The sequence below is a fragment of the Scophthalmus maximus genome, chromosome 6 (assembly GCF_022379125.1).
Source record: "Scophthalmus maximus strain ysfricsl-2021 chromosome 6, ASM2237912v1, whole genome shotgun sequence".
NCBI lineage: Eukaryota > Metazoa > Chordata > Actinopteri > Pleuronectiformes > Scophthalmidae > Scophthalmus > Scophthalmus maximus.
This window is the reverse complement of record NC_061520.1, coordinates 4325001-4351121: the sequence shown is the minus strand read 5'-3', so window position 1 is coordinate 4351121 and position 26121 is coordinate 4325001. Positions and strand designations below refer to the sequence as shown.

General features: G+C 46.4%; 1 protein-coding gene across 7 annotated transcripts in view; it reads left to right on the top strand.

Annotated features, from left to right (window-relative positions):
- The first annotated feature begins 1167 nt into the window (after window positions 1-1167).
- Window positions 1168-26121, top strand: part of mmp24 (matrix metallopeptidase 24) — a 51227-nt gene continuing 26273 nt past the window's right edge. For 2 of the 7 annotated variants that reach the window (XR_007030919.1, XM_035630412.2), the window contains exons 1-5: window positions 6521-6861; window positions 17443-17591; window positions 18341-18457; window positions 24230-24329; window positions 24469-24673. Coding sequence is in view for 5 of the 7 variants with exons in the window: in XM_035630412.2 (XP_035486305.2) it covers window positions 6694-6861; window positions 17443-17591; window positions 18341-18457; window positions 24230-24329; window positions 24469-24673 (739 nt within the window). In the remaining 2 variants the exon portion in view is untranslated. Of the gene's footprint in view, window positions 1977-2263; window positions 2382-6396; window positions 6488-6518; window positions 6862-17055; window positions 17231-17442; window positions 17592-18340; window positions 18458-24229; window positions 24330-24468; window positions 24674-26121 lie in introns of those variants that run through there. The other 5 variants (XM_047332865.1, XM_047332866.1, XR_007030920.1 and 2 more) reach the window with 5 other exon arrangements.

Sequence of the window (26121 nt, the reverse complement as noted above, 5' to 3'; positions counted from 1 at the left end):
TCCTCGAATTGACAGGGAGGTGTTCAAAAAGCGGAGTGACTGACTTCAGTGAACTACATCCGAGTGCTGCCATCTTGTGTTTAAAATATTCACTCACATGACACAACAGAGAGTCTGCAGAACAACTGTTCAATACTGACTATAGATGTCAAATAAATGACTGTGTTAGGTAAGTACTAAGTAATAATTAGTACTGGTGTTGAAGTGGCAAATTCGCCATGGCGGCGGTATTTGCTCGCCGAGCAACTTATGATGTTCCAGTCTGGACCAAGGTGTTGGACCAGCACTGCCATCTCGTCATATGACAAAAAAACTGTAACCAATGCTCAACTCAGCTTCTTCCCCAGTTTTGTTATTTTAAGTTACAAATGTATTGAAAGATCTGGTTTTATATGATGTTGATTCTGGTTGTTGTTGTGGCTGTTGAGGTTAATATTTAATTCAAATTTCTGGACTTTGACACACCGGGGCTTTGGAGAAGAATCAACGAATACGCCTACAGTAACTTCCAGAGATCTGGTTGGTTACTGGTGTTATCGTCTTTTTCCGACATGTGCGTCAGTTGACTCTGCACTGAATTGTGCTTTCTAACTTGTGATTGATCGGTTGGTCTGGAGACATTTGCACATTTGAAAATTCAAAGCTCGAGTGTTAAAACATGGGCTCTGAAGTGTCACAGGAAAAAATTGAGCAGGTGTCTCTAGACTGGTACAGAAGTTCTTTCCAGCGACCGTGCCTCTTTCCAGATGTGGGCATCGATGAGTCCCTGCTCAAGTATTCAGGCACTAACTCTGACGCCATGCTGCAGGCCTACTCCAATGAGCTGCTCAACAAAAAAATTTCCAGTATTTAAGGAAGACACTAGCAAAAGTGACAAAATCAGATAACTGTATACTTAACAGAGCTGCAAACAGAACAACACTTTAAGTAACAGAGCGGAGGTTCCTCTGAGACTCTGGCAGCGGGTTCATATAATCTATGCTGGCCAGTCCATAGTTATTGCAGGGGAGAGAGACAACATTCCTCTTCTTTGGCATAGATGGAGTAATAATAATAATAATATATTGAATTCATAAAGCGATAATTGGAGTGACTCCAGGGAACACCCCTCGGGCTGTGGTGGAGTGGCACAGTCCAATTAACCGGCTCCACCTACTTAGGCTGGTGTGAGGCCCCGGTCCGGTCTTTTGCCACATGGCCGGGAGGACGGTCACCTGCAGGACACTTGACAGGAAAGTTACTAGCACACTTAACTGAAATTCACTTGGTTTGCGTGCACTCAATCTAGGAAAATAAAGTAGATCCACCTGGCGTAGCACCGGGGACAGATTACCCAGGGGCCCAAGGCCGGGGGATGGCTGGAAAGCCTGGAATTAGTGTTTACGAAGTAAATAGTGTCATAACTTCAGTTAGAAGTTGGCTGAATTCATCGGATGAGAGACTGAACGATGTATTTCCAAAAGTGGTGGCGGCACAGCTTTGAATGAATCTTCTCAGCACGAGAATGTGTTTGCTTATCTGCTGACCAGTAACTTTGTGGTGTCTTTACCCTCAAGAAAGTAAAGAGAAAAGAGAGAAAAGAAAGAGATTAAAAACACACCAAGGGGAAAACGACTTCTTGAATTTCTTTCAAAAGACAGGCGAGCTAGCTATTAGCAAACTCCTACTACGACAGCTAGCTAGCAGCTACCTAGCTGAGATCGACACAGCTGCTATTGCTAGCTAGCTAGCTAACATTTACTGCCTGAATGTAGTAGGTGTTAGCTAGCTAGTTATTCCCTGGAAAATTGTTTGTTTTTTTTAAAGGCCCTATCTCACAATGTTAAAGAAAGTGATAAAATAAAAATCCCTAGATCCGCCCCTTTGTCCAGATTCACCCCAAAATGTAATGGCTTTTTTTTCTTGACCCATGTGACATCCTCCCACCAAGTGTCATATCAATCTGTTGACAATCAAGCAGAACCTCCTTGGTGCAGGTAAACATGTGATTCTTTAGGATTGTTTTGTCATATCCTGTCCTGTTATTTTTTTTTGCATCGTCTGTTGTTTTGTGCCTCTTTGTGGTCACTCGACTGACTTGAAGACGTGAACAGACACTTCACATAGTCGGTTCAGATACCACCGATTCCGTCCGGGCAAAATGTTGCCGCATTAACTTTAGAGTAACAGTTACTGTGTCAGTACAATTTGCAGGTGTTTCGTCCGACGTTTGTCGTCTGATCCAGCGCCTGTTAAGCGAGATGTCATGATATTTCTCTTCCAGTTCCGACAAACAGAAGATTCAGTTCAGTGGGCCACCTCACAGCTGGAGTCTGCCCGTCTCGTGTCTGCTACCTGTAGTCTCCGGTGCGTTACAGAAGAATGTTCCATCTTGATGTCAGGTATGTTTTTGTTGTTGGTGTTATTTTTGGGGCATTTCATGATAGCGAAAGTGGAGAGAGAGACAGGAAATTAAGGGGTCGAGGGGGGTTGAATTTAAAGCCAGCCGTGAGCCCGGCCGTTTGTTGTCTGTACCGAAGGACAGCTGATTTGTACAAAACTGTCAGCTGCTTTCCAATCCACTTTGTACACTGTAGCACATGAAATACTTCCACACACACCACATCTCAGAGGCTGTAGTGTTGTGATTGCCTTGCAAGCCAGCGTCCTCCGTTTTTGTTGCAAACAACATCACTTTAACGAGCTGACTTTACTAATAGGTCAACAGGGGCATGGCATAGGTGTGATGGTGTAACGATGGAGGCCTCAAACTCCCGACCTCCGGCATCGGAGACGGACGCTCTAGCAACGAGGCTAAAACCCATTGGTTCTAGCATCTGTCGCTAGAACGTCTCTTAAAGCTACAGTGCGTAATATTTAGCAGACATCATTCACAGAAATTGAATATATTGTCCACAACTATGCGTTCATATTTGTATAATCACCTGCAACAAAGAACTGATATTTTTAGGTCAACTGTGAATGAGTTAAATATAGTTCCATGAGGTGGACCCGACCTCTGTGTGAGTCTCCATGTTTGCTGCGTCGTGTTGAATACGGTTGTTGAACTAAACGGTCCAGAATACGTCGCATTCGCGTTGAATTTTCAGCGCTGCCGGTAACCGGAAATGGAATCAGCAGTGCGCCACCATAAAGCGCCCCCTGTCGGGTGCTCAGTTGGTTGCAGTTTGCAACTTTACCACCCGGTGGCACCAGAAAATTAAGAAAAATTACACACTGGGGCTTTAAGGTGTCAGGGAGTGAGGTTTTCTTACACTGCACGGTACTCGACTGACTGGCCCCTGTTACAATAGCGCCCTCAGCTGGATCACAACAACATGACCGCTCCCAAATCACTTTGATCTCCCCCTGGTGGCTGGCTGCAGTATAGATCATAAGCCATTCACTGATTGGAATGGGTCGTTACAATTTGAAAAACCATCTCTCCCCCACGTTCGCCCTAGCATTCACTGTATGTTCACTGGATACTCACTCATGTTCACTTCATACAGTAGGTAGCTCATATACCAAGTGTTGGTAAATGTCCGCTGACACCAAAGTCTACAGAACACGCCAGCTGCTGAAAAGTGGGTCACACCCCAGAAATGTGGAGCTGCTATGACTGAACAGGAGGGGAGAGGGAGGTGTGAATTGGAGATCTGACCGTCTGGGAGAAAACAGGAGACGAGAGAAGGGAAATCGGGAAAAGGAGTGAGGACGAGTCCTAAATGAGAGAGGGGGATAGAAAGGACGCAGTGCCGCAGGACAGAGGCGTGAGTTAGGGAGAGGACAGAGGTGTTAGAAACGAGAAGTGTAAGAGGAGAGATTAAGAAGCAGTGAGCGGCATCGCGGCCGCCTGACAGACTGGTTTACTGAGCTGACAGACGACGACGGGCGCAGAGAGGGGAATGGAGGTGTTGCGAGGGTGGACATGCAGACGGGCCCGGGTGAGGCAGAGAGTTCGGTGAGCAGAAGATTCACGACAGATAATAATAGCAGAGGAGAGGAATCCGAGGGGGCCCGCCGGCTCCCGGCGCGTCTCAGATGGCGTTTTGAACGGTGGAGCGGGGGGGCGGGCGCTAATTTCACATGCTGGACGAGAGAGATGAGGAAGAGATGGAGACGGACAGAAAGAGGAGTGAGACACCAGAGTGTGAAAGTAGGAGAAGAGGCGGTGTTGAAGACCTCATCCCTCACAGCGCTCTTCTCACCGAGCACTGTGTCTCGAGAGGAACGCACGACAAATAATCACCACGGTGCCGACGGAAATATCTCTGCAACTATATTGTGTGGATTGTCACGAAATATGATTTGGGTATATTGAATGAATTTTATTCAATATACATATTGAATAAAATTCCCTATATATATATATAGGGTAAAGACACCACAAAGTCACTGGTCAGCAGATAAGCAAACACATTCTCGTGCTGAGAAGATTCATTCAAACCTGTACCGCCACCATTTTTGGAAATACATCGTTCAGTCTCTCAACCGATGAATTCAGCCAATTTTTAACTGAAGTTATGACACTATATAATTCAGTTATTTTGAATTATATTGAATGAATTTTTGTGATCCTCTGATTGTTCATCTTGCGCCGCCCATATGGCGCCAATCCATGAACTGTCACTACGTGCAGTGCATTTTCCGCGATCTCCCATCATTCATGGATCTTGGTTGGATATGAGTTGGGCTTCTGCTGCGAGACATTCTACCTGCTGCAGTACTTTTCCTTTCACCCTTTTATTTTCTCTCCTCACTCTGTATCGCACGGACATGTAATGCATTATTTTAAAGGTCAAAACAAATAGGATTCTCTTCCCCTGTAGTGCATACATATATATATATATATATATATTTACACATATAACATATATCTACGAGGGGAACCGGCAGACAAATGCATTATGAATCAAAGCCCGCTCATCCATAATTCAAGGGCTTGTGGAACCGGGTGAAAAGATAATTCCCTTTGGACTGACGCAAACGGTGCCTGCGAACTCCTCCGAGCTTTTTCCGAGACCACACTTTCTGAGAGTGTGGATTTGATTATATGGTTTACACTCGCCATGGTTGACAGGACTGTCATTACATTGATTTCCGGCTTCAGACGCTGCAGAGCATTTGACGCGAAAGGCAGTTGGGGTGAAAGTGTCGTTCCGTGAGTTGTTCTGAGTGATGAATTTTCTCCATGTTTCTCTCACTCTTCAGATAATCCTCGCACTCACACAACGCTCCCCATTCACACTGTATGGAGCACCTGTACACCTGTACACCTGCCTCTTCATGCAATCAGACGATCGCGTGGCACCGCTGCAATACGGGCGCTACCATTTTTACGACGAGTGTATCGAGGTCCCGCCGACGCAATCGCCGCTCGACATGTTTATGACGTCAAAAATAACAGATTCAAGCCAAACTCATCAGAAACATGAGGACTTGAACAAACACCAGTGTGATAAGAACCGACTAAAATGACAGAATCCATCTTTGGAAACATTTATTGAACGTCTACTCTGATTTGTTTTGGTTTGTTGGGTCCATGTCCCATCCACTAACATGGCGGAGGATTGGTTTAAGACCGATACTGCAGCCAGCCACCAGGGGGCGCTGCAAATGATGTGGCTCCACTTTTGGAGAGCTGTAATGTCGTCCGTCTTCATTCAGCCCGTGGACGGAGCCGGCCTAGCTGTCTCTGTTTCCACTGTGCCCGCTGAGCTAAGCTAAGCATTCGGTAAATGACGCACACAAGCACGAGAGTCGAATCAGTTTCTCTCCTCGGCGTTTCTGGAGAGAGACATTGTTTCTCTCTTTGTTGTTGTTGTTGTTGTTGTTGTTGTTGTTGTTGTTGTTGTGGTGGTGGTGAAGTTACTGATCTGGCCGGGCCATCAACCCAGCTTCTCCGGTATGGGAGTCCGACACACTGACCACTGGGCCAAAACCGCAGAGTTGCTGTGCCAACCTCCATCACATCTCTCTTTACAAACTGCGCTGGCAGTGCCTGGGCTAATTTTTTTCCCGGCGCACACACACAAACGCGAGTGGGAAACATGCAACTTTACCAAACGCGTGTCGCTTTCAAACTTCGCTCACTCCAGGTATCTCCATAAAAAATATTGAAATCGTTCCTTAAAGATTTCACCTAAACAGAAGAATGAAAAGAATAGATCCATTACTTACAGTATTTTTTTTTTTTAATATCTGTTTTACTGACAGACCTACATTTGTGTTATAAGACATTTCTGTTTTATTTGTGTCCTGAGGGTTGGAGACAGACAGAGAGAGAGGGATGGAGCCCTCGGTGTTGGCACAGCGCTACTGCAACAACATCCATCATCTCTCTCTCTCTCTCTCTCTCTCTCTCTCTCTCTCTCTCTCTCGACCAACCTGCATCCGGGATGTGTTTGTGGCCAGGGCTCCTCCAGATGTTCCGCTGCCTGGACCCGTGTGAGTCTGCGCAATGGGCGCGCGTCAAGTGAGGGGGACCAATAGCGCGCCTTCGACAGTGAGAGACGACGCGCGCACACACACACATACACACATACACACACAGCGAGTGACTGGGTGAGAGAGACACAGAGAGACGGGGAGAGTCAGAGGGAGAAGAGATGGAGCCGGAGCGCACGGGCCGTTTCCTCCGGTAAACAAGCGGCGCATACAGGAGTCTGGGAGTCGCCGCGCGGGGGGGCGGCGGATTTCGGGGACACAGCCATGGCGACGGGTGGAGGAGGAGGAGGAGGAAGAGGAAGAGGAGGAGGAGGAGGTGTGAGGCGGAGGAGGAAAACGGGGCTCCCGGGACTCTGCTGGAAAACCTGCTACTTTCCCATTTTGTTCTGGGTCGTGTCCGTGTGCGGGGAGGAGAAGACGTTCATCGTGGAGGTAGGCGAGTGGATCCAAACACGGTTACAGGCTGAGCCCAGAGAGGAGTGGGGGGGTTGTCAGGCTTCTTTTATTCATGTGTGTGTGTGTTTTATCTCCACCCGTCTTTCACCTGAATGGACAGGCATTGGACTTCTCATTTACACCGTTACGCGCGTTACATGTGTTTAACGCGCGCAGGTTGGAGTCATGCGCTCCTCGGAATGTTTTCATGCGCGTCTCCATCTCTCTCTCTCTCTCTCCCTCTCTCTCTCTCTCTCCCTCTCTCTCTCCCTCTCCCTCTCTCTCTCTCTCTCTCTCTCTGTCTCTCCATCTTCCTGTAAAGGAGGCACAGGGAAATGAAAGATTCAGTGAAATGAATAAATGAAAGGCGGCAGCAGCAGCAGCAGCGCGCTCTCGTCTGGCCTGATTGAGAGGATCCTCGCTCATTTTTTCCCTCCATCCAGCTGCATGTCCAGTGAAATAAGTGCTCACAACACAAAGGTCCCCCCCCCCCCCCCACACACACACACACGTTGTGTGGCTGCTTCTCGTGTGCCACACTGTGTTGAGCAGCAGTTGGAAGCGCCACAAAGGACAAGGGAGGGATAATGTGCGTTGCATCCTCAGTGGCTGGAGAGGAGACAGACAGTCAACCATCAGCATGCAGAGAGAGGGGCAGGGAAGTGTGAACCTGACTGAGTGTACTGCCCCTCATGTAGTGCTGAACAAAGCATCTCCACAGCCCCCCTTCTCTCCCTTCTTCACTTGGTCCAAATATAGCCTCCCCTCCATAATTCATGGAAATGGCAGGAGAGAAGATGAAGAAGAAGAAAGCAGGAGGGACGGGGAGAGAGAGGAGAAGACAGACGCTGTCCTTAAAAATAAATGAGACAGAAACATTTCTTCTGCAGGGCACGACGGCCGTCATTGTCTCAGGCTGCTTGTTGCACAAAAGGCGACTGCGGCCGAGAGAAACTTCTTTTGTTGATGTGAAAATGTGAAGCTGCCGTCGTTGACTGGATTGCGCAATGACGGCTCACTGTTTTTAAAAAAAAATGTTTCTTTTATAGCTCCAGTAGGTAAAAGCCAGATTGTCTCTCGACGGTAACACAGACACTGTGTATATAGGACGCACCATAGACCTGCAAATGATGAAATCTCAGCTCTGGGAGACGTGGTTTTGCGTCGCCTGTGTGACACTTTGGCTCAGACAAAGGGGAAGCCGCCTGTGGCTGTGCTGAGCCCGAGCGTGGCGGCCAACCGCCGGGGTGTATGTCACGGTGCTGTGTATACAAAGGATGAGATGTTTACACCGAGGCTGTTTTTATTTTTTTTTGCCCTGTAAAATCATAATCCCCCCCCCGTGCCTTTGTGGTTACATGTCATGCTAATGTGGCCTCGCACAAAATGCTCTGTGCAGTTGTTGTCGGTTTTTTGCCACAGTTCAAGCTTTGATTGCAAAATGTTACAGAAGATCTGCTGTGGGGGGGGGGGGGGGTCCTTAAGCCGATGGATCCGATCCAGTGACATGGAAAGAAAACAAAGAGGTGTTGTGAAAATGTCTCAGGATGGCACAGAGGTATTCACAACGGAGGTTATTTTCATTATAGATTAATGTGCAGACTATTTTCCTCACCGGACAATGAATACAAATCTGTAACTACAGTAAAGGGAACGTTTTGTTTTTGTCCTTGGAAAAATAGCTTGGCACGATGCCAATCGTCACAATAGATGCTTTTCTGATTATTTCCTGTCCGTTGACTCTCGGTTTAAAACAATCTTGACATTGCAACTATACGTCTCCGTCTCCTTCTGTAAATAAACAGACAGGCAGTATAAGTGAAGTCCTTCAGTCCTTCAGACTTCGCCTGTGAGGCACGAACGGCTTGGTGTCTTTTTTCTGTTTTGTATTTTTCATGGACATGATTTCAGCAGATGAATGGTTTTATGAAGTAGTTCCTCCTCCGTTTGCATCATCGTCAGACACACAGAAGTCAACCGTATTGACCACATGAAGGCACATTGTCGTCAGCTTTTCCTCCTCGTGTGATGTCTTTAACGCAGCTCCTCCGGTGAAAACGCTCTCGAGTCTCACAGCATCCGGGTTTTCTTTGTGTGGACGCACGAGCCGCACGAGATGGTGTTTGTAAGACGATGAACACTCTGGCGCTCCTGGTTTTCCCGAATCCAAGGTTCGGTGCAAAACAAGCAGAGACCTGGCGCCGCTGGCAACGCGCAGGTTCCTGGGGTAGACGGTACTGTAACTGATACTGATGGTTAAACCCCTTTTGTTGTTTGTGGTGCAGGCCGTCCACCAGCTGCCGGCCGCGTCGCTGTGTTTGAAAAAGCCTCTGAGACGATGGTTGATCCTCTACTGTACATTGTAATAGCTTTACTGACTTACGTAAATACGTTCAGTTCACTCGATGTCAAGAATATACACTTTGTACAAATTTGTATGAAGTTACAGTTAATTGCAGGGTGAGTGATTCAATAATACTCAAACGGCGCATTAGTCTGGGACCTGTCGGTTCATTTTTGGATTTCAATGTGGCATTGCCAATGGGACGCGGGGCAGAATGCCTCCGGACGCGTAATTAGATAGCAGCGAATCCTGTGACGTCTGTTGAGCGACGCGGAAATGTCAACAGACTGGAGCGGAGGGGAGACGCCCTGTGACGATGATTCCACAATGTCTGTGAGCGAGCGTTGCCGTTTTTGTGGGAGACATTTGAAGATATAGGGGAACTCCTAGTCAAAAATGCTTGTTTGTTAGCGGCAGCCATCTTGGTATAAACCCCGCCCATTATCAGATAATCGGTTGTGATTGGACCAGCGAGTTTTCTTTCACTGCAGACCGTATTCTGTAAATGAGCTCCCAGAATTCGTCTGGGTTCCAGGCCAGGTTCCGCCACAGAGACGAGGTGATCTTAAAGATCTGCGATGGTGCATGTGTCACAGTCGTGAGTTGTGTTCTCACTTTTCTGTTCTCGTGTCGGAGGGTTGACATCATTACATGTGCACATGCTGAGATCCGTCTTTATGACAACTTGCTGGTTGTAGTTGTGCCTTTCGATGGCAGGGGTCGTGTCTGTGCGGCCTGTGGATCATGGTGAAGTGTAAAACAAGCGTTGACGAAGCATAAAGCTGAGACTGCTTATGTATAGGGCCCAGAATTTGTTGCTACACCCGTGACCGTGGGTAACGTCACACCGGAGAACTGGACTGAATGAGGCCGCAGTGCTGCACGCACAGGATCAGAGCCGTGTGTGTGTGTGTGTGTGTGTGTGTGTGTGTGTGTGTGTGTGTGTGTGTGTGTGTGTGTGTGTGTGTGTGTGTGTGTGTGTGTGTGTGTGTGTGTGTGTGTGTGTGTGTGTGTGTGTGTGTGTGTGTGTGTGTGTGTGTGTGTGTGTGCGTGCGTGCGTGCGTGCGTGCGTGCGTGCGTGCGTGCGTGCGTGCGTGCGTGCGTGCGTGCGTGCGTGCGTGCGTGCGTGCGTGCGTGCGTGCGTGCGTGCGTGCGTGCGTGCGTGCGTGCGTGCGTGCGTGCGTGCGTGCGTGCGTGCGTGCGTGCGTGCGTGCGTGCGTGCGTGCGTGGACAGTTTGTAGGCGGGTGTGTGAATTCACGGCTGTTACTCGTCTTAGGCTTTGTCCTGATTTGCCGTCGCACATAAGGAGCCTGTGCTCAACATTCTCGTCTATTTTTTATTTTTTTTTGCCGAACGCCAACTGCTTTGCCGCCCAGTGCATTGTTTTACAGTGCGTCCTCTTTATTCATCCGTCACTCTCTCTCTCGACAGTTTTCTTTCTTCACTTCTCTCCTCCAGCCATTGTCTTTCTCATCCACACACCCACACACACATACACACACACACACACACACACACACACACACACACACACACACACACACACACACACTGTACTGCACAATCAGTGCAAGGTGCAGCTGTAAACAAAGAGGAGTTGTCACTGCATTCGATGAGGGGACTGTACCGTTTGAAGTATAGAGACCGATATGGCGGTCGGCTGATATATTGCTTTCACGCCTGCCCGTATGCTCCAATCTAAAAAGACGTGCATTTATGTTACATATAGACATTTTTTGTTTTTTTTAATTCAAGCTCTATATATTTGCTTGCAGTTCTGTTTTCTTTTTAGTTATTTATAATGAAGTTTATGGTTAAACTGTAAAATATCAAGCCTCAGTTACATTTCTTTGCCACAAGGGTTTGATAATGACATCTTAGGAATCATTGCTAAAAAAATAAAATATTTTATATATATATATATATATATATATATATATATATATCATGGTATCGTAATTTTTTCTACTCCCAAATATTGGCATTGGCCCCAGAAAATCCATATCCGTCGGGCTCTTGTTTTATCGTCTTTCATTATATTCCATCACTTTGTTGTGATAGAAAGGGAACATGCACTTACTCATCGAAGAACTGTAGCATCCATGAAGAGGAAAAGGGCATAAAAAGAATAATAATGAAGAATTGGCTTTGACAGCTGATTATGAGCTCAGTACCACTTTTTAATTATGACCAAAGTAGTTATTTTTCTGTCAGTCGCCTGGCCGATGAAAAGATGAATCGTCCTGCTCGTGCACAGTTAAGAGCGCTCACTGTGACATCATCACAAACACAAAAACAGCGAGACCTTAACGGAAAGACACTGTACGGGACGTACGGGACTCTGAGGGACCCGGCAGATCACTTGTACTGAGTTTTTTTCCCAGTGAGTTGTAGTCCTAGAGTCCAGCAGAGCATGATGGGAGCCTCATGACGTGAGACACTGAGCAGGGCTGAAGTGGAACGCAGCTCTAATTAAAATTGAATATCCGGACAGGGGCCTGTTTATGTGTGAGGAGGGGGAAAAAAAAGCATCCTGCTTCTTCTCGACGCTCCCAAGGTGCCACGCAGGACTCGCAGCGCAGGATTGCGTTTGATCGCTGCGGCGCCACAGGAAGAGGAAGTGATTTCACACCGAGATGTAAATTTAATTACACGGTGCGCCCGAGGCTGGTTGTAGATCGCCCTCCCGCAGCGGCAAAAATGTTAGTCAGGTTTCTCTTATTTCACCTACATATTTTTCCGTGAGGGCTTTTACGATTAATTTAAGGGTTAGTATTCACACAAAAAGGCGTCCAGACACTTGACTTGTCCAGGTGGAGTCTTTGTGTGGGATAAGGAAAATGAAATCTTGGAGTAAGAAGTCGATGAGGAATTTTACCTTGTTGTTAGGGGGTTAGGGCTGTCGCGGTATTGATTTTTTTGAAATTGATACCGCTGTGGTAACCGCCGCTCAGATATAAATACATAAAAGGTGCTATGAAATGATGCAAAAAAGTTTGTTTTGATTCCTTGTATTCCTGTTACATCTGTAAATTTAGACGATTATTCATATTCTGATGTAAATGTCTGCTAATTCCAGTGTCGTCATTAAGACTCTTTGCAGCAGGACGTCGGTCGACATTCAGTATCAGTTGTCAGAGCTCGTCACTTTTCTGAGAGACTCTAACTTACGTAGCAGCCGGTCGTTGGTTTCCCCAGTGTTAGATGTCGGATGACGGTTTGGGAATGCATCGTACAAACGGACGGCGCGTAGTCCTCAGGTGCGATTGCGGGGCTTGTGGTGTTTCCCTGCATCACATTAATTAGCCCTCCACAGTGGTTTAGCCGGGGCGACGACGACGCAGGTCTGTCGCACACAGCGAAAATGGTATCTGCTGAAGTTATGGGGAATCCTACCTGGGGAGGGAGAGAGAGAGAGAGAGAGCGAGAGAGAGAGAGAGAGAGAGAGAGAGAGAGAGAGTAAGCGTCAGTAGGGTAAAGAGCTCTGCACACAGCTCTGCAATGGTAAAGCTGTGTAAATGATATATATAATATTATATATTGATGAAGGACCAACTTCTGCAGCGGTGTGTCGGCGCCACAGTTCAATAACACACAGCGATAAATCAGGGGCAGGGCTGCGGAGGCAGCGGAGGAGGACGACGGGGCTCGTGCCAGGAGACCACAGTTCAGCTCCGGTCACAGACCTGAAATTAATAACTGCAATTTTATTAAAGGGGATCACAAACTCTCCCTTAAATGCAATGGTTTCTGATAACTGCAATTTTATGGGTTAGGGTTTGGAATCTTATTGAAAATATCGGTGAATCAGTGAGCTCTTGTTTCGAAATGAAATAATTATGATTTTTATTGTTCTGTTATATTAGTTTAAGCTGATTTCGGCTGATAAAACCTTGTCGTCGGCCATTTATCTTGTATCGTCTTTTATCGTTTTTTCTTCGTCTCCCTCGTCAACCCATTTTCCAGCGCAGGCAATTACATTTTAAAATTGATTGTGTTATAAGCGCGCGTGTGTGTGGGAGTGTCAGCGGCCTCACATCATCTGTATCCTGGCAGTCATTGATCCGTCTTAGTCTTCCAGCACGCAGGACCTGTAGTGTGTGTGTGTGTGTGTGTGTGTGTGTGTGTGTGTGTGTGTGTGTGTGTGTGTGTGTGTGTGTGTGTGTGTGTGTGTGTGTGTGTGTGTGTGTGTGTGTGTGTGTGTGTGTGTGTGTGTGTGTGTGTGTGTGTGTGTGTGTGTGTGTGTGTGTGTGTGTGTGTGTGTGTGTGTGTGTGTGTGTGTGTGTGTGTGTGTGTGTGTGTGTGTGTGCGCGCGCGCCCATGCGGGATGTGTAGCGTGTTACAGGACACCACAGACATGAGGTCATTGCTTTGAGCCCATCAGTCCCACCAGGGCGTTCTTCAATAGGGTTTCACGTTACATAACCCCAAGAAAGTATGTGCGTGTGTGTGTGTGTGTGTGTGTGTCTGAAGGTTTCAGTCTATATTTTCACATGTTTTTTCAACACATGGCAAAAACTAGAATGTAATAGTGATGTCACCAGAACCGATACTTCGGTAGCAAGCCGGCAGCAACATTGTGAAAAGGTGCAGGTCGGATCTGGACACGTGGCTCGGAACCAGGAAGATTTTTTTTTCTTTAAAAAAAACTTTCTTTAACATCGTGAGATAGAACGTTTCTCCCAGGTAAAGTGAATTAAAGCACTGCTGGGCCTCGGGGGAGGTTTTAGTTTTTGGAATACTTCAAAAAGTACTGTACTTGGACCTTCTAGTTTGTACCTCTCTCTCTCTCTGATGCCTCTATCTAAATAAACCCCCATCTATCAGAGAATTCATCAAAAAAAAATCATAAAAACTACTTGAACCGATTAATCGATTTTCAAAAAAGTTGGCGACCAATTTAGTAATCGATTACTAATCGATCAACCTGTTGCAGCTCTCGTCATGCAGCCTGTTGCCCTGCATCGTGTGATGACGAGTGAATCCTCATTGTTATTATATTTAATTGACTAAATGCTGCATTCGACATCATGCGTCATCGTGAAACTTGCAACAATTTGCAGCTTCTGTGACAACGTACAAAAAACACTTAAAGACTCCATTCGATTAATAACTTCCTATTTAAATTTTTTTATGAATTCTTTTCAAATGATGGTTTGATTTGGAGACCATCATTCCGGTGTGTCTGGACGTCGTCACACACGAGGGTGTGAGACGGGGACTATTTTTCTCCCCAGGGGGGGGAAATGACAGATTTCATTCTCCCTCGTGGTCGTGGTTGGTCGGACGGCGTCCACGTTGGGGCCGAGTGCAGGCGGCGGCTGCCGGGTCTGGACTGGCACACACTTTGAAATATTAATGAGCCACTGTAGAGAAGCGCTCGGCCTCCCCGTCGCTACCTCTCGGCCCCTCCCTCTCTCGCCTGCCTCTCCTTCCTCTCCCTCCTTTGTTCCCCCTCTTCCTCCGCTCTCAGGAGGCCTGTGAGACTGTGTTGAGTCCTATTAAAGAGACAGCAGCGCTGCAAATGTGGGGAAAAAAAACTGAAACAAACCCCAACCAAAAAAACGCCGTAATAAAGAATCAAGGAAAGGAGGAAACTTGTGGATGTGAATCAAACGTTCTGTGATTCGGTGGGAGCGTCTCTTCTGCCCTCCCTTCTCCTTCGCTCAGTTTCTCTCCCCGACACATCCGATAAACCCCTGAGCCCGTCTCTCTTTTTCATCCTCCATCGGTTTCTCTTCCCTCCTCCTTCCTCCTTCCTCCTCCTCATCTTCTTCTTCTGCCCTGCCACATCAAGAAACCTCCGTCTGCAGAAAGAAATGTCACGTGAATCTGTTGTGCGCAGACTTATAGTTACAGTTGTTCAGTGAGTTCCTCGTCGTGTGACCCCCCCCCCCCCAACACATCTCAATTAGCCAAATTAGCCGTTAGCACGTCACGTTTGCGATGCACTGCCGAAAGTAAAGACGACTGCGAAAGAAAAGCTTTGACGCTGAAGAAAAATTTAATTCTCGGGCAGGTATCTGAGGTATATGTCGTATAAAGAACTTTTATGAATCTAGGCAGATTTATGAGGAATTATAATGACAGAACGTTATTCCTGTGGCACGTGTCTAAGTACTTCACATCACACGTGGGAATAAAACAAGACGAAAAAAATAATAGAAACAAATAACATCAATTAAAACGATTTAAAAATCCAGGTATTAAAATAATTTCCTATTTAGTTTTTTTAAGCAATGATTTAAAAACAGGTAAAGTACTTGTGAAGTCTAATCTGAATTCCAGAGCCTCGGCGTCCTGATGGCAAAAGTCTGGTCACCTTTATCATGTAACAGTTAAAAGGTAATCGACTACTAAATCAACCTGCAACTATTTTGATAATAATCGCTTCAGGTAGTTTTTTTATGAAAAGAAAAGTCAAAAGTCTCTAATTTCAGCTTCTTTAATGTGAAAATCTTCTGGTTTCTTTGCTCCTCTGTGACAGTAAACTGAATATCTTTGGTGTGCGGACAAAACAAAACATCATGTTGGGGGTCTGGGAAACACGATCGTCATTTTTCAGTATTTTTGTGACGTATATATTCAGTATATTTGATGGACCAAACTGAAATAATCTACACATTAATCGATAATGAAAATAATCGTTTGTTGCAGCCCTAATTTATTTACCAGCCTTGACTTTATAGGAACTACTAGCAAGACTTGCGTTAGAAGATCTTAGGTGTAAAGGTTTGGAGCGTAGGGAGGTCGTAGCTCATATTCATATAGTTTACATATATCTGGGGGCCACTATCAAGCCAATGAAGGGGGGGGGGCAAGAACTGAAACGATGTGGGCTCTTCGCTGGGTCTCTGCACTGGAGCTGCGGAGCCGAGACTTTTATCTGCGACGGACATCGGAGACATTGACGTCCCCATAAGGTGTCAGTCACAGTGGGTGTAGAAATATGACACGATAAGATAATATGATCCTATGTCAGTCCCACCTTGAGGGGGGGAGGGGGAATTTGTGAACCCTAAGTCCTGTGTGTTCCGATTCGACCGAGGCGTGACTTTGATAAGGAGCTCGTCTGCGTCCAGGAGCCGTGAGTCACAGCGGCCGCGAGGCCCGAATCTGCAGCTCGGCTGCAGCGCGACGGAGGAGAGATGAGACGTGGACTCGGACTGTCTTTCATTTCTGTTTGTTCACGTGCCGCTTGTACAAAAGGAGAAGCTCATTTTTCTTTTAAATCGATATCTGCTTGTCATTGCACGGCAGATCATTTCAAATGAACATTCAAACTGCAGTTTCATTTCCGTCACAACGCGACTCGTGTGTCTCCAGCAGAGCGTGAGAAACACAAAGTCGTTTCTGTGGAACAGCAACTCAAACCTCCGTCAACCGGAAACACTTAGAGCGGTTGAATGTCGGCGTCCGTCTGGGAAACAAAGATGGAAATGAAATCAACTCAACTCAATGCCGTTTACACGACACAGTATCTGCGTTTCATTTTTTAATTGCTTCGATAGATTTGCATTGATTTTTCATGTTAGCGCGTCATTCATCTGATCATTCAGTCAGTCGTCTGTTTTGAATTGAATTCTTTTTATTTTATTCCGGGCGATGCATTTTAACTTGTAAAGCATGAGGCTGAGAGTTTAGAGTTTGAATTGAATTTTGGGGCTTTTACAGAAACAGTATAATTGAAAAAAACATAAATTTCAACATACCAGAAATATTAAAAAAAAACCGATCACAGACCAAACAATTAAAGATAAAAGCAGTAATTTAAAGTAAAATGAGCACATTTCCAATTCACGGCGTCGTGGTTCACCCTGGCTCCTGGCTCGCTCCCTCGCCGTCTTCGTCTCCAAGTCTGGAGAGAGACTCTGGGGCGAAACACCCTCCACGTAAATTGAGCGAAGCCCTCGTAGCGAAGTGTTTTCATCTCTTTTCAGGATTTGACCATGCTGCCACCGAAGAGGCTTTCTGTGGAGAGCGAGCCATTAGACCCGACTGGAAAGTGATCAGCCATCACAGTAATGTGCACAAACATGCGCCGCTCGTTACTATTTCATGAGATGTTCCTTTCGCGGTGAACGTTCAACTCATCGGCTACAGTTTATTCCCCAGTGTCACTGACAGAATTCAGTCGGAACTCTTTTCATGGGCCGAACTTAGATCTGCAGGTATGTCGACTTTTGACTAACCTCCGCTCTTGTTCTTCCATCTCTCTCTCTCTCTCCATCAGACGTGGCTGAAGAACTATGGCTACCTGCTGCCTCACGACGTGCGCACGTCGGACCTGCGGCAGGAGAAAGCCATGCAGTCGGCCGTGGCGGCCATGCAGCGCTTCTACGGCATTCCTGTGACGGGGGTCCTGGACGAGAAGACCATCGAGTGAGTCGAGGGGGAGGGGCCTGTGTGTGATGTAAAAAAAGTAGGGAGAGGTCATAATTCATATATGAAAAATCAAGTAGTTAAAGCCCCAGTGTGTAATTTTTGTAATTTTCTGGCGGCATCTGGTGGTAACGTTGCAAACCGCAACCAACTGAGCACCCGACAGGGGACACTTTATGGTGACGCACCGCTGATTCAATTTCCGGTAGCGGTAGAAAAGTCAATGCGAACGCAACGTATTCTGGACCGCAAATATGGCGACTCACAGGGAGGTCGGGTCCACCTCATGTAACTATATTTAACTCAATCAAAGTTGACGAAAAAAAATTGGTTCTTTGTTGTAGGTGATAATACATATATGAACACATAGTTATGAACAATATATTCAATTTCTTTGAATAGGTTCTTCTTAATATTACACACTGTAGCTTTAATGTAACTATCTTTTTTTAATTTCCCTTGTTTTTTTTGGTGCCTGGGAATGAGTAATGTGTCAGTGCCGCCAGACGGTGGCGGTAAACGCCCCTGACAGCAGTTTGCCAACCGCCATTAAACAACAAATTAAGAAGAGGAAGACGAAAGTGTTACTACCAGGCGTTAAGAAAATATGTGTGGCGCTGTGAGATTAGAATAACTGTCTGCTGGTATTTTTGCTTGAAATGCCAAATATATACTGTATGAAAAAAACATTTAAAAAAATGTATGAATCACAAATATGCCGATGTTTGAAAACATTGTGTTGTGTCCAGGTGGATGAGGAGACCTCGCTGTGGCGTCCCAGATCATCCGCACACCAGCCGCCGACAGAGGAATAAACGCTATGCCCTGACGGGGCAGAAATGGAGAGATAAAAAGATCTCCTACAGGTACTCTATCTATTTATCTATCCATCCATCTATCCATCCATCCATCCATCCATCCATCTATTTATCTATCTATTTATCTATCCATTTATCCATCCATCCATCTATCCATCCATCCATCTATCCATCCATCCATCTATCCATCCATCCATCCATCCATCCATCTATTTATCTATCTATCTATCCATCCATCTATCCATTATTCCTTCCATCCATCCATCTATTTATCTATCCATCCATCCATCCATCCATCCATCTATTTATCTATCTATTTATCTATCCATCTATCTATCCATCCATCTATCCATCCATCCATCCATCTATTTATCTATCTATCCATCTATCTAACCATCAATCTATCCATCTATCTCTTTTTCTCTCCCTCCTCTTCCTCCCCCCCTGCCTCCCTGGTTGTTTGTCTCCTTCCCACTCTCTCTTTCTCTCTCCCTCTAGTCTGAACGTGGCTTCGCCTAATGTAAATTAGCTGCATCCCACGGGACCCTGAGAGCATCTCACATCCCTGCATCACATCCATCTCGTCTCTCTCCGTCTTCTTCTTCTTCTTCTTTTTCTTCTTCCTTCCTCCTCTTCGTCCACCCGATTTCGTTGCGTGCTACTGTGGACACACACTGAAGAAGCCTCCGCCGCGGCTCGGTCCACGTAATCCACTGCAGGTCTGATGCAGATTAGAGACGTCCCACGAGACGTTGAACACATCTCAGCTCCCGCTGTTGCTTCTGCCCACTTTACTCTCTCTGCCTGCCGTTCTCTGGGTCTCTCCTCTTCCTCTCTCCAGCTCACTCACTCCCTCCCTCTGCTCTCAAATTCAGATTCAATCTAAGCTTTAGCGGCGTTAAAAAACCCCAAATCTCCACGTGTTTATGGCAGCTTCTTTAACACTGTAAAATTTGTAAAAACTTAAATGGCCGCCGCTCCTCAGCATGTCCTCGTTCCCATCTTCTGTTAAGTTTGACTGCAAGCACAGATACCGACAGAGCTTGATGATGTGTTACCTAACTTCTGAGTTCCTGAAACATATTTTAATAATATTGTGCAGAAATGCAGCAGCAAATCAACACAGCAAACATACTGTAAATATTAACTTGACCTTTTTTTCATATGGATAAAGGAAAACATGAGCATGTAATGTTTGGAATATTTCTGCTCGCTTCATTATCAGATTAATCAGATTCCCAGTAACATTTGTGTTTGTATGTTTTCCACGAAATTGCAGACTAGCCTGACATAAGAATGCATTGCTATATGATTTGTTTTGTATTCTTATTATTTTTAAAGACAGAAAAGGCTCGGAGGTGTTTGTGCAGCACCAGATGGAGTAGAGGCAGCGGTTGGTGCATCCTGCCCTCGGGGCTGTCCTGGAGGAAGCAGAGGCGTGGGAGATGATTTGGCGTTCTCCATCTCTCTTTCCTCCATTCCAATGACTGTCGACGGCGTTTACGTCGTGAGCGCGTGAAGGTTTTGTCTTGGTGTCTGACGTCTTGGTGAAAAGATGGGACATGGGCCAAGACAGAATGGGACACGAGTCACGAGGGGACTGACGGGCCTTTTTGGCGGAGGTGCCATTCTAGTTCCCTGGGAGGGAAACTGGAATGGCACGCCTCGCAATGTTAACGGAATGAGAGGTGTAATATTCCCTTTGTCCGAATCTGTACCAAAGTGTAATGAGTTCTTTTTTGTCCCATGTCCCGTCCTTCCACGAAGGTACGTGGAAATCTGTTCGGCAGTCAACGTTACCTCCTCGGCTGATCTGACACGTTAGTTCATTTCCCTTCGTGCCAAGCTGAGCCAACTAGCTGCTGGTCGCAGCGTCTCATGTAATGCGCAGGTACCGGAGCGACATCATCTTTTCGTGTAACTCTCCGTTTCCAGAAAAATGTCAAACTGTTCCTCTAATTTCGGGATCAGATCTCTGCCAACTTAAGAGCCTGGAAAGCAGATCAATGGTCCAGCTCTCTCTTCCCTCCGTTCTGTCGTTCTAATCTTTGTCTTCTTCTTTATTGCCAGCTGGGTTGTTTTTTCTTCTTCCCGCACCACAGTGAGTCATAAACAGCTTGCTTCTTCTTTTCCTCCCTTGAACAAGATTTAGTCAATTTAAGAATCTCATTTCGCCCCTGCGCTCTTCCACAACAACTCCTTTCATCCCTCCTCCCTTCTCCCTCCAAACCCGTCCCACTCGGAGCTTTGATTTGGTTCTAATGGAAATTACGCCGCTCCCACGGGACACCGAACGCACCACAGCTTCCCACTCCCAGAGCGTCGGATGAAACCCACGGTGTGAGATCACAGTCCTATCTGGTTACGCTTCACCGCGTCCGAGTCTCCTCGCGTTCCACCTGCCGCCCATCCGTCACGTCGTCACCGCACTGTCACCTCCTTCAATCGCTTTTAACTAAAGCGCCAAAAGCGTCTTTCCAGCCGACCCCTGTGCCTCCTGTGAATCGCTCTCACGTGTAACTAATTTGCAGCGGCTGATGTGCTGGAGGAGGCGTAGCGCTGCCTGGATTATATCATTAACAGTTCGGACTGGAAGAGGTTGTATTTTTTTTTACACACCACCCAAGCTTTTAATTCTTTTGGCAGGGTTTATTTTAAAAAAAAAAACGCCTTCCAACAGAAAGAAGCTTTTACTGTAGACGAGAGTGTTTAACCTTGAGATGAAATCATCGCGATGTGAGGAACCGTAAGACGGACGCAGACGTGTGCACGTGAGAGATTTTCAGTTGGTTGGTTTGATTGACAGTTTTTCCGCGTTGACGGTGCGGTCGAGCGCGTTCGATGATCAGAATACATGAACAGCAATATTCCGATGTGGACCAGAATAAGACAATAGTCCGACTAAGACGCTGCCATGTAAACGACATGTTCTGATGAAATTTGAGCAACATTATTTTCCGCAAAAGTGCATCTGAACATCAAACTAAATGCACCTCTCCCTTAAGCTTAGATGGTTAACATACAGCACTTGTTGTCCTCTCTCTCCCCTCTTCCTGTCATCGCATGTCTTCGTTATGGATCATCGCATGTCTTCGTTATGGATCTATATTTCGAGCCACCGCAGGGTCGGAGTTGTAGTGAAGAGCTGTGACGCAGGAAAAGCTGTAATGAAGCTTAAATTCATCGTCGGCTCCCGGTCAGACACTTTAATTTTCACTCGTTCTCTGGCCCTTTATGCCTTCATTTGATTCCCTGTAATTCCCTGCTGAACACTCTGGGTGTGTATGTCTGCGGCCTATCCAACCGAAGTGGTAGACGTGTGTGTGTGGGGGGGGGGGGGGGGGGGGGGGGCACACAGACCATCTGCGTGTTTTGGCCACAGGTCATTTGGCCAGTTTCAGTGCCGTGTGGAACGCTATTTGAGTAAATAGCGTTCCACACCATTTACTCAAATCAGACAACTGCTACGGAGCTGTCTGCCTGGCACACTCACACTCACACACACACACACACACACACACACACACACACACACACACACACACACACACACACACACACACACACACACACACACACACACACACACACACACACACACACACACTCACACACACACTCTCACACACACACACACACACTCACACACACACACACACACACACACACACACACACACACACACACACACACACGCTAATCGCTGGGCTTAAGGGTGGAAAGTTGGATTTATAAATAACTTTATGAAGGGATTTTCACGCAGAAAGTTATAAATCTTGACTCAGGGTTTCTCAAATTTACTGTGAGGAAACGGAAATGAGATGCTGTGATGGACTCAGCAGCGAATCAAATTTGTCGTAACACTCTCCAAGATTCAAATTCAGCGTTTAGAAAATGATGGAATGAATCACCATCAGTTTGAGAAAATGTACTTTTTTTTTTTTTTAAATAAAAATGAAATAAATGAATACAGTAAAATCTGCTGTTAGAACAAAGTTTCTTACATATTGTTTTTATTTTATAATTTCATCAATAAGGTCCACTTTGTGTCAGAGTGAAGGAGTTATGAAGTTAAAAAAACCTTCCTATATACTATTTGATAAGTCCTGACACGAGGAGAAAAATAAAGCTCCGTCCACAGAACATCAGAGGCAGTGGGAGCGTCCCCCTCTTCACGTCTCACTCATTCACATCATGTTTTATAATCATTCCATCATAAAACACACCGACGTGTCTACAGTAAATCTGTAAACCGGCGAGATAAACTCGACCTTTTCTTTGCCACGCAGACGTGTTCATTGGCCTCGGGAAGCGGCCGCGCTCTCGTGTACGAGCGTTGAGTTATGGCCGTTGTTATAATGTGTCAGTATTTATTTCCATAATGCATTTTTGTCTGAATGCGAACAAAGTATTTTTTTTTCCCCGCCCCGCTGGGAGACAGATTCACACTCTCGCCGCTCACTCTGCCGTATCGCTGTCTCTGTCCACCAGCCCCGCTTCTGCTGATCGCGCCCGTCTGTCCTGTGACGCGTTCCCTCGCAGTGAAGTGGCTCAGGGAGCATGTGACGACATACCATCCGCTGCCTCGCAGCGAAATAGTAACGGATGCCACGTCTCCTGCCCTGCAGTCACTCGCCAACGACCTTTCTGCCTTATTCTTCTCTCGCAGCCGAACCGTGCATCAGACCCCGCGCGGGACAGGAGGCCTCACTTCCACAATGGAAGAGCCTGCAAACACGCAAAACTCGACCATTGATGTCATCCATCCATCCATCGTCTACCGCTTTATCCATTTAAGGATGTCGCGGGGGGGCTGAAGCCAATCCCAGCTGACATGGGGCGAGAGGCGGGGTTCACCCTGGACAGGTCGTCAGCCTATCACAGGGCCACATACAGAGACGGACCACCATTCACTCTCACATTCACACCTACGGTCAATTTAGAATCTCCAATTAACATTAACTCCATTCTGCATGTCTCTGGACTGTGGGAGGAAGCCGGAGAACCCGGAGAGAACCCACGCACACACGGGGAGAACATGCAAACTCCACACAGAAAGGCCCCGGTTGGTTTGAACCGGGATTCGAACCCAGAACCTTCTTGCTGTGAGGCGAAAGAAAATAAAAATCAATCAGGTGCGGATTAGAAGATTACATTTCATTTAGATCTCCTCGCTTTTAAGGAATCGTTCGACGTGCTGATTCGCTTTTATCTGACGGTTTAATGGGAAGATTGATAACACGCACGCGTCTATATGGGAAATGCCTAACAGCCGCTGAGCTAAGCGTAGCACAAAGTCTGGAAAAACAGGTGGAGACAGCGCTCGGCTCCGTCCAAAGTGTGGAAACAGTGTTTTCGGTGATGGATTAAACTCCGCATTGATACAACACAAGGGGCAGAGCGGGTGGAGGTGAGACGTGTCATGTAATCCAGGAAGTCAGTTAATACATTTAATTTGTTAAAACGCTTATCAAACACTGAAACAGTGCACAGCAGTTTACAACAGTCTCGAACTGTAATTCACAACTGAAGCCCATTTTACTCTTCGTAGCGCCAATCAGTGGAAATATGGAAACACCACGAATATGCTCCTCCTGTCTCACAGTTGATTGGCCAATCGCACCGCGCCGGATGATGTTGAATGTGTCAATCAAAAGTTGAGCCAGTTCGGATTCATTTCTTCGCGTCGCGTCACAAGACGGCAGCACCCGTACCCCTGAATATTGTGTCTGTGCTGCTGAGTTTGACGGTCAGCAAGTTAGCCACTGTATCTGCACTATTCTTAACTAATACGGACTCTTTTCCCTTTTCCTTTTCCAGCATATCCAACTTCACCCCTAAAGTGGGGGAGAAGGACACCCAGAGAGCGATCCGACAGGCCTTCAATGTGTGGCAGACGGTCACTCCGCTTTCCTTCCAGGTCAGAGACGACTGCCTGTTAGTTTAGTTGCCTCGGATTTGTCGCAACAGTTCTCGTTCCATCTCCTGCTGCTGCGCAATGGAGTCGCCTTCGATGCAGCTACATATCACATTAGTCTGACCGCACTCTGCTCCTTTAGGAGGTGCCGTACGCCGAGATCAAAAACGAGGGCAAGGAGGCGGACATCATGATCTTCTTCGCCTCTGGTTTCCATGGCGACAGCTCTCCGTTTGACGGGGAGGGGGGTTTCCTAGCCCACGCCTATTTCCCCGGCGCCGGCATCGGAGGGGACACGCACTTTGACTCCGACGAGCCCTGGACTCTGGGCAACGGCAACAACGACGGTGAGACGCTAAAAAACCCGCCCGCGTCGAATCGATGACTCGGGCCCAATTTGTGCTGGATTCATTTGTCGAGGGGAGACTGGGGGTTTCGACTGTGACTGATTTTACATTATCGTGAACAATCGTCCACATCTTTTAACACGAAGGGCGTTGACGTAAGAATAGGGGAACCCCGGATTGAATTAGATCATTCATCCTCTGGGGACCATGAAGTCTCACGTCAGTCCATCCACTTGTTGAGATACTTCAGCCTGCGTCAACGTGGTTGACAGACCAGTCCATCGATATCCTCAGCAACACGCTGCTGAAACGTGTTCTGCGTTGTTTGTGTGCTCAGGTGAAGTCGAGACCGGTCGGGATCGGGAAGCACATTTGTCGATTGGAAGATGTTAATAGTTCCCTCGTGAAATCAGGAAGCGAGGCCTTAAATCACTCCACAACTTTTATTTTTAATATCACAATTAACTCACAATTAAAAAAACTATGTTGCTTGTGTTGATGTTGGTTCAGAGAACATCTAATGTGGTGCACATTTAATCACAAGGATCCAGTTCGTTCCAATTCTTTTTATCTTGCTCAATGGTAGGTTTGAGATGGTTACAGGTGATTCGCAATTATTGGACGTTTTTTCTCTGCACAAAGGAATATTAAAAAGGAAATTTACGGATTTACATGAACATTACATTACATTACATTCATTTAGCAGATACTTTTGTCCAAAGCGACTTACAAGAAGTGCATTCAACCATGAAGATGTTACATGTGCCAAGAAAGAACCCATTGTAATTTTATCAAGAGTTTTTATTTTTTATTTGATATGACGTTTTCACAGACGTTTTCAGATCGATGCATTGATCCTGATGAAAACTAATGACATATTTAGGGGACTGATATCTGAGCGTGTGGAATTCCCTGTGGATCCAATGGACCTAAATGTGGTTTCATAAGAGGACTGCTGGGCCTTGGCTGGAGGTAGTGACACTCTACTTATTATTATTGTACGATTTTGAGTGTGACCGTGTTAAACCAGAGCTGCTCTTCACGCAGCAACTTCTAATTCAGGGTGACTCGGGTTAATGGTGAAATACTGCAGCCGCTGTTCTCAGTCACTGGAATGAAATGCCCGCTGATTTAATTTTTCAGTTTAACATGAAGCGTTTTTCGTAAGTGAAGTGTCTGAAACGTGAAGGTGTCCGCCGTCGTCGCCCCCGCTATCTTTGAGCACCAGACTGTTTTAGTCATTCGATGAAGAATGGAGGGAAAAGGCCTCACTTTGTAGTTTTCTTCTTCTTCTTCTTCTATCTCAGTTTGACAAATGACTTGTGCCAGATTCCCTGTGCTCGAATAACGAACGTGTTGATAGAGAGAGGGAGTGACGGAGAGCCAGAGGAATCTGGCCTGAGAGATTAGTAGAAACCAGAATTAGCTTCGACGGAGACGCTCCCGAA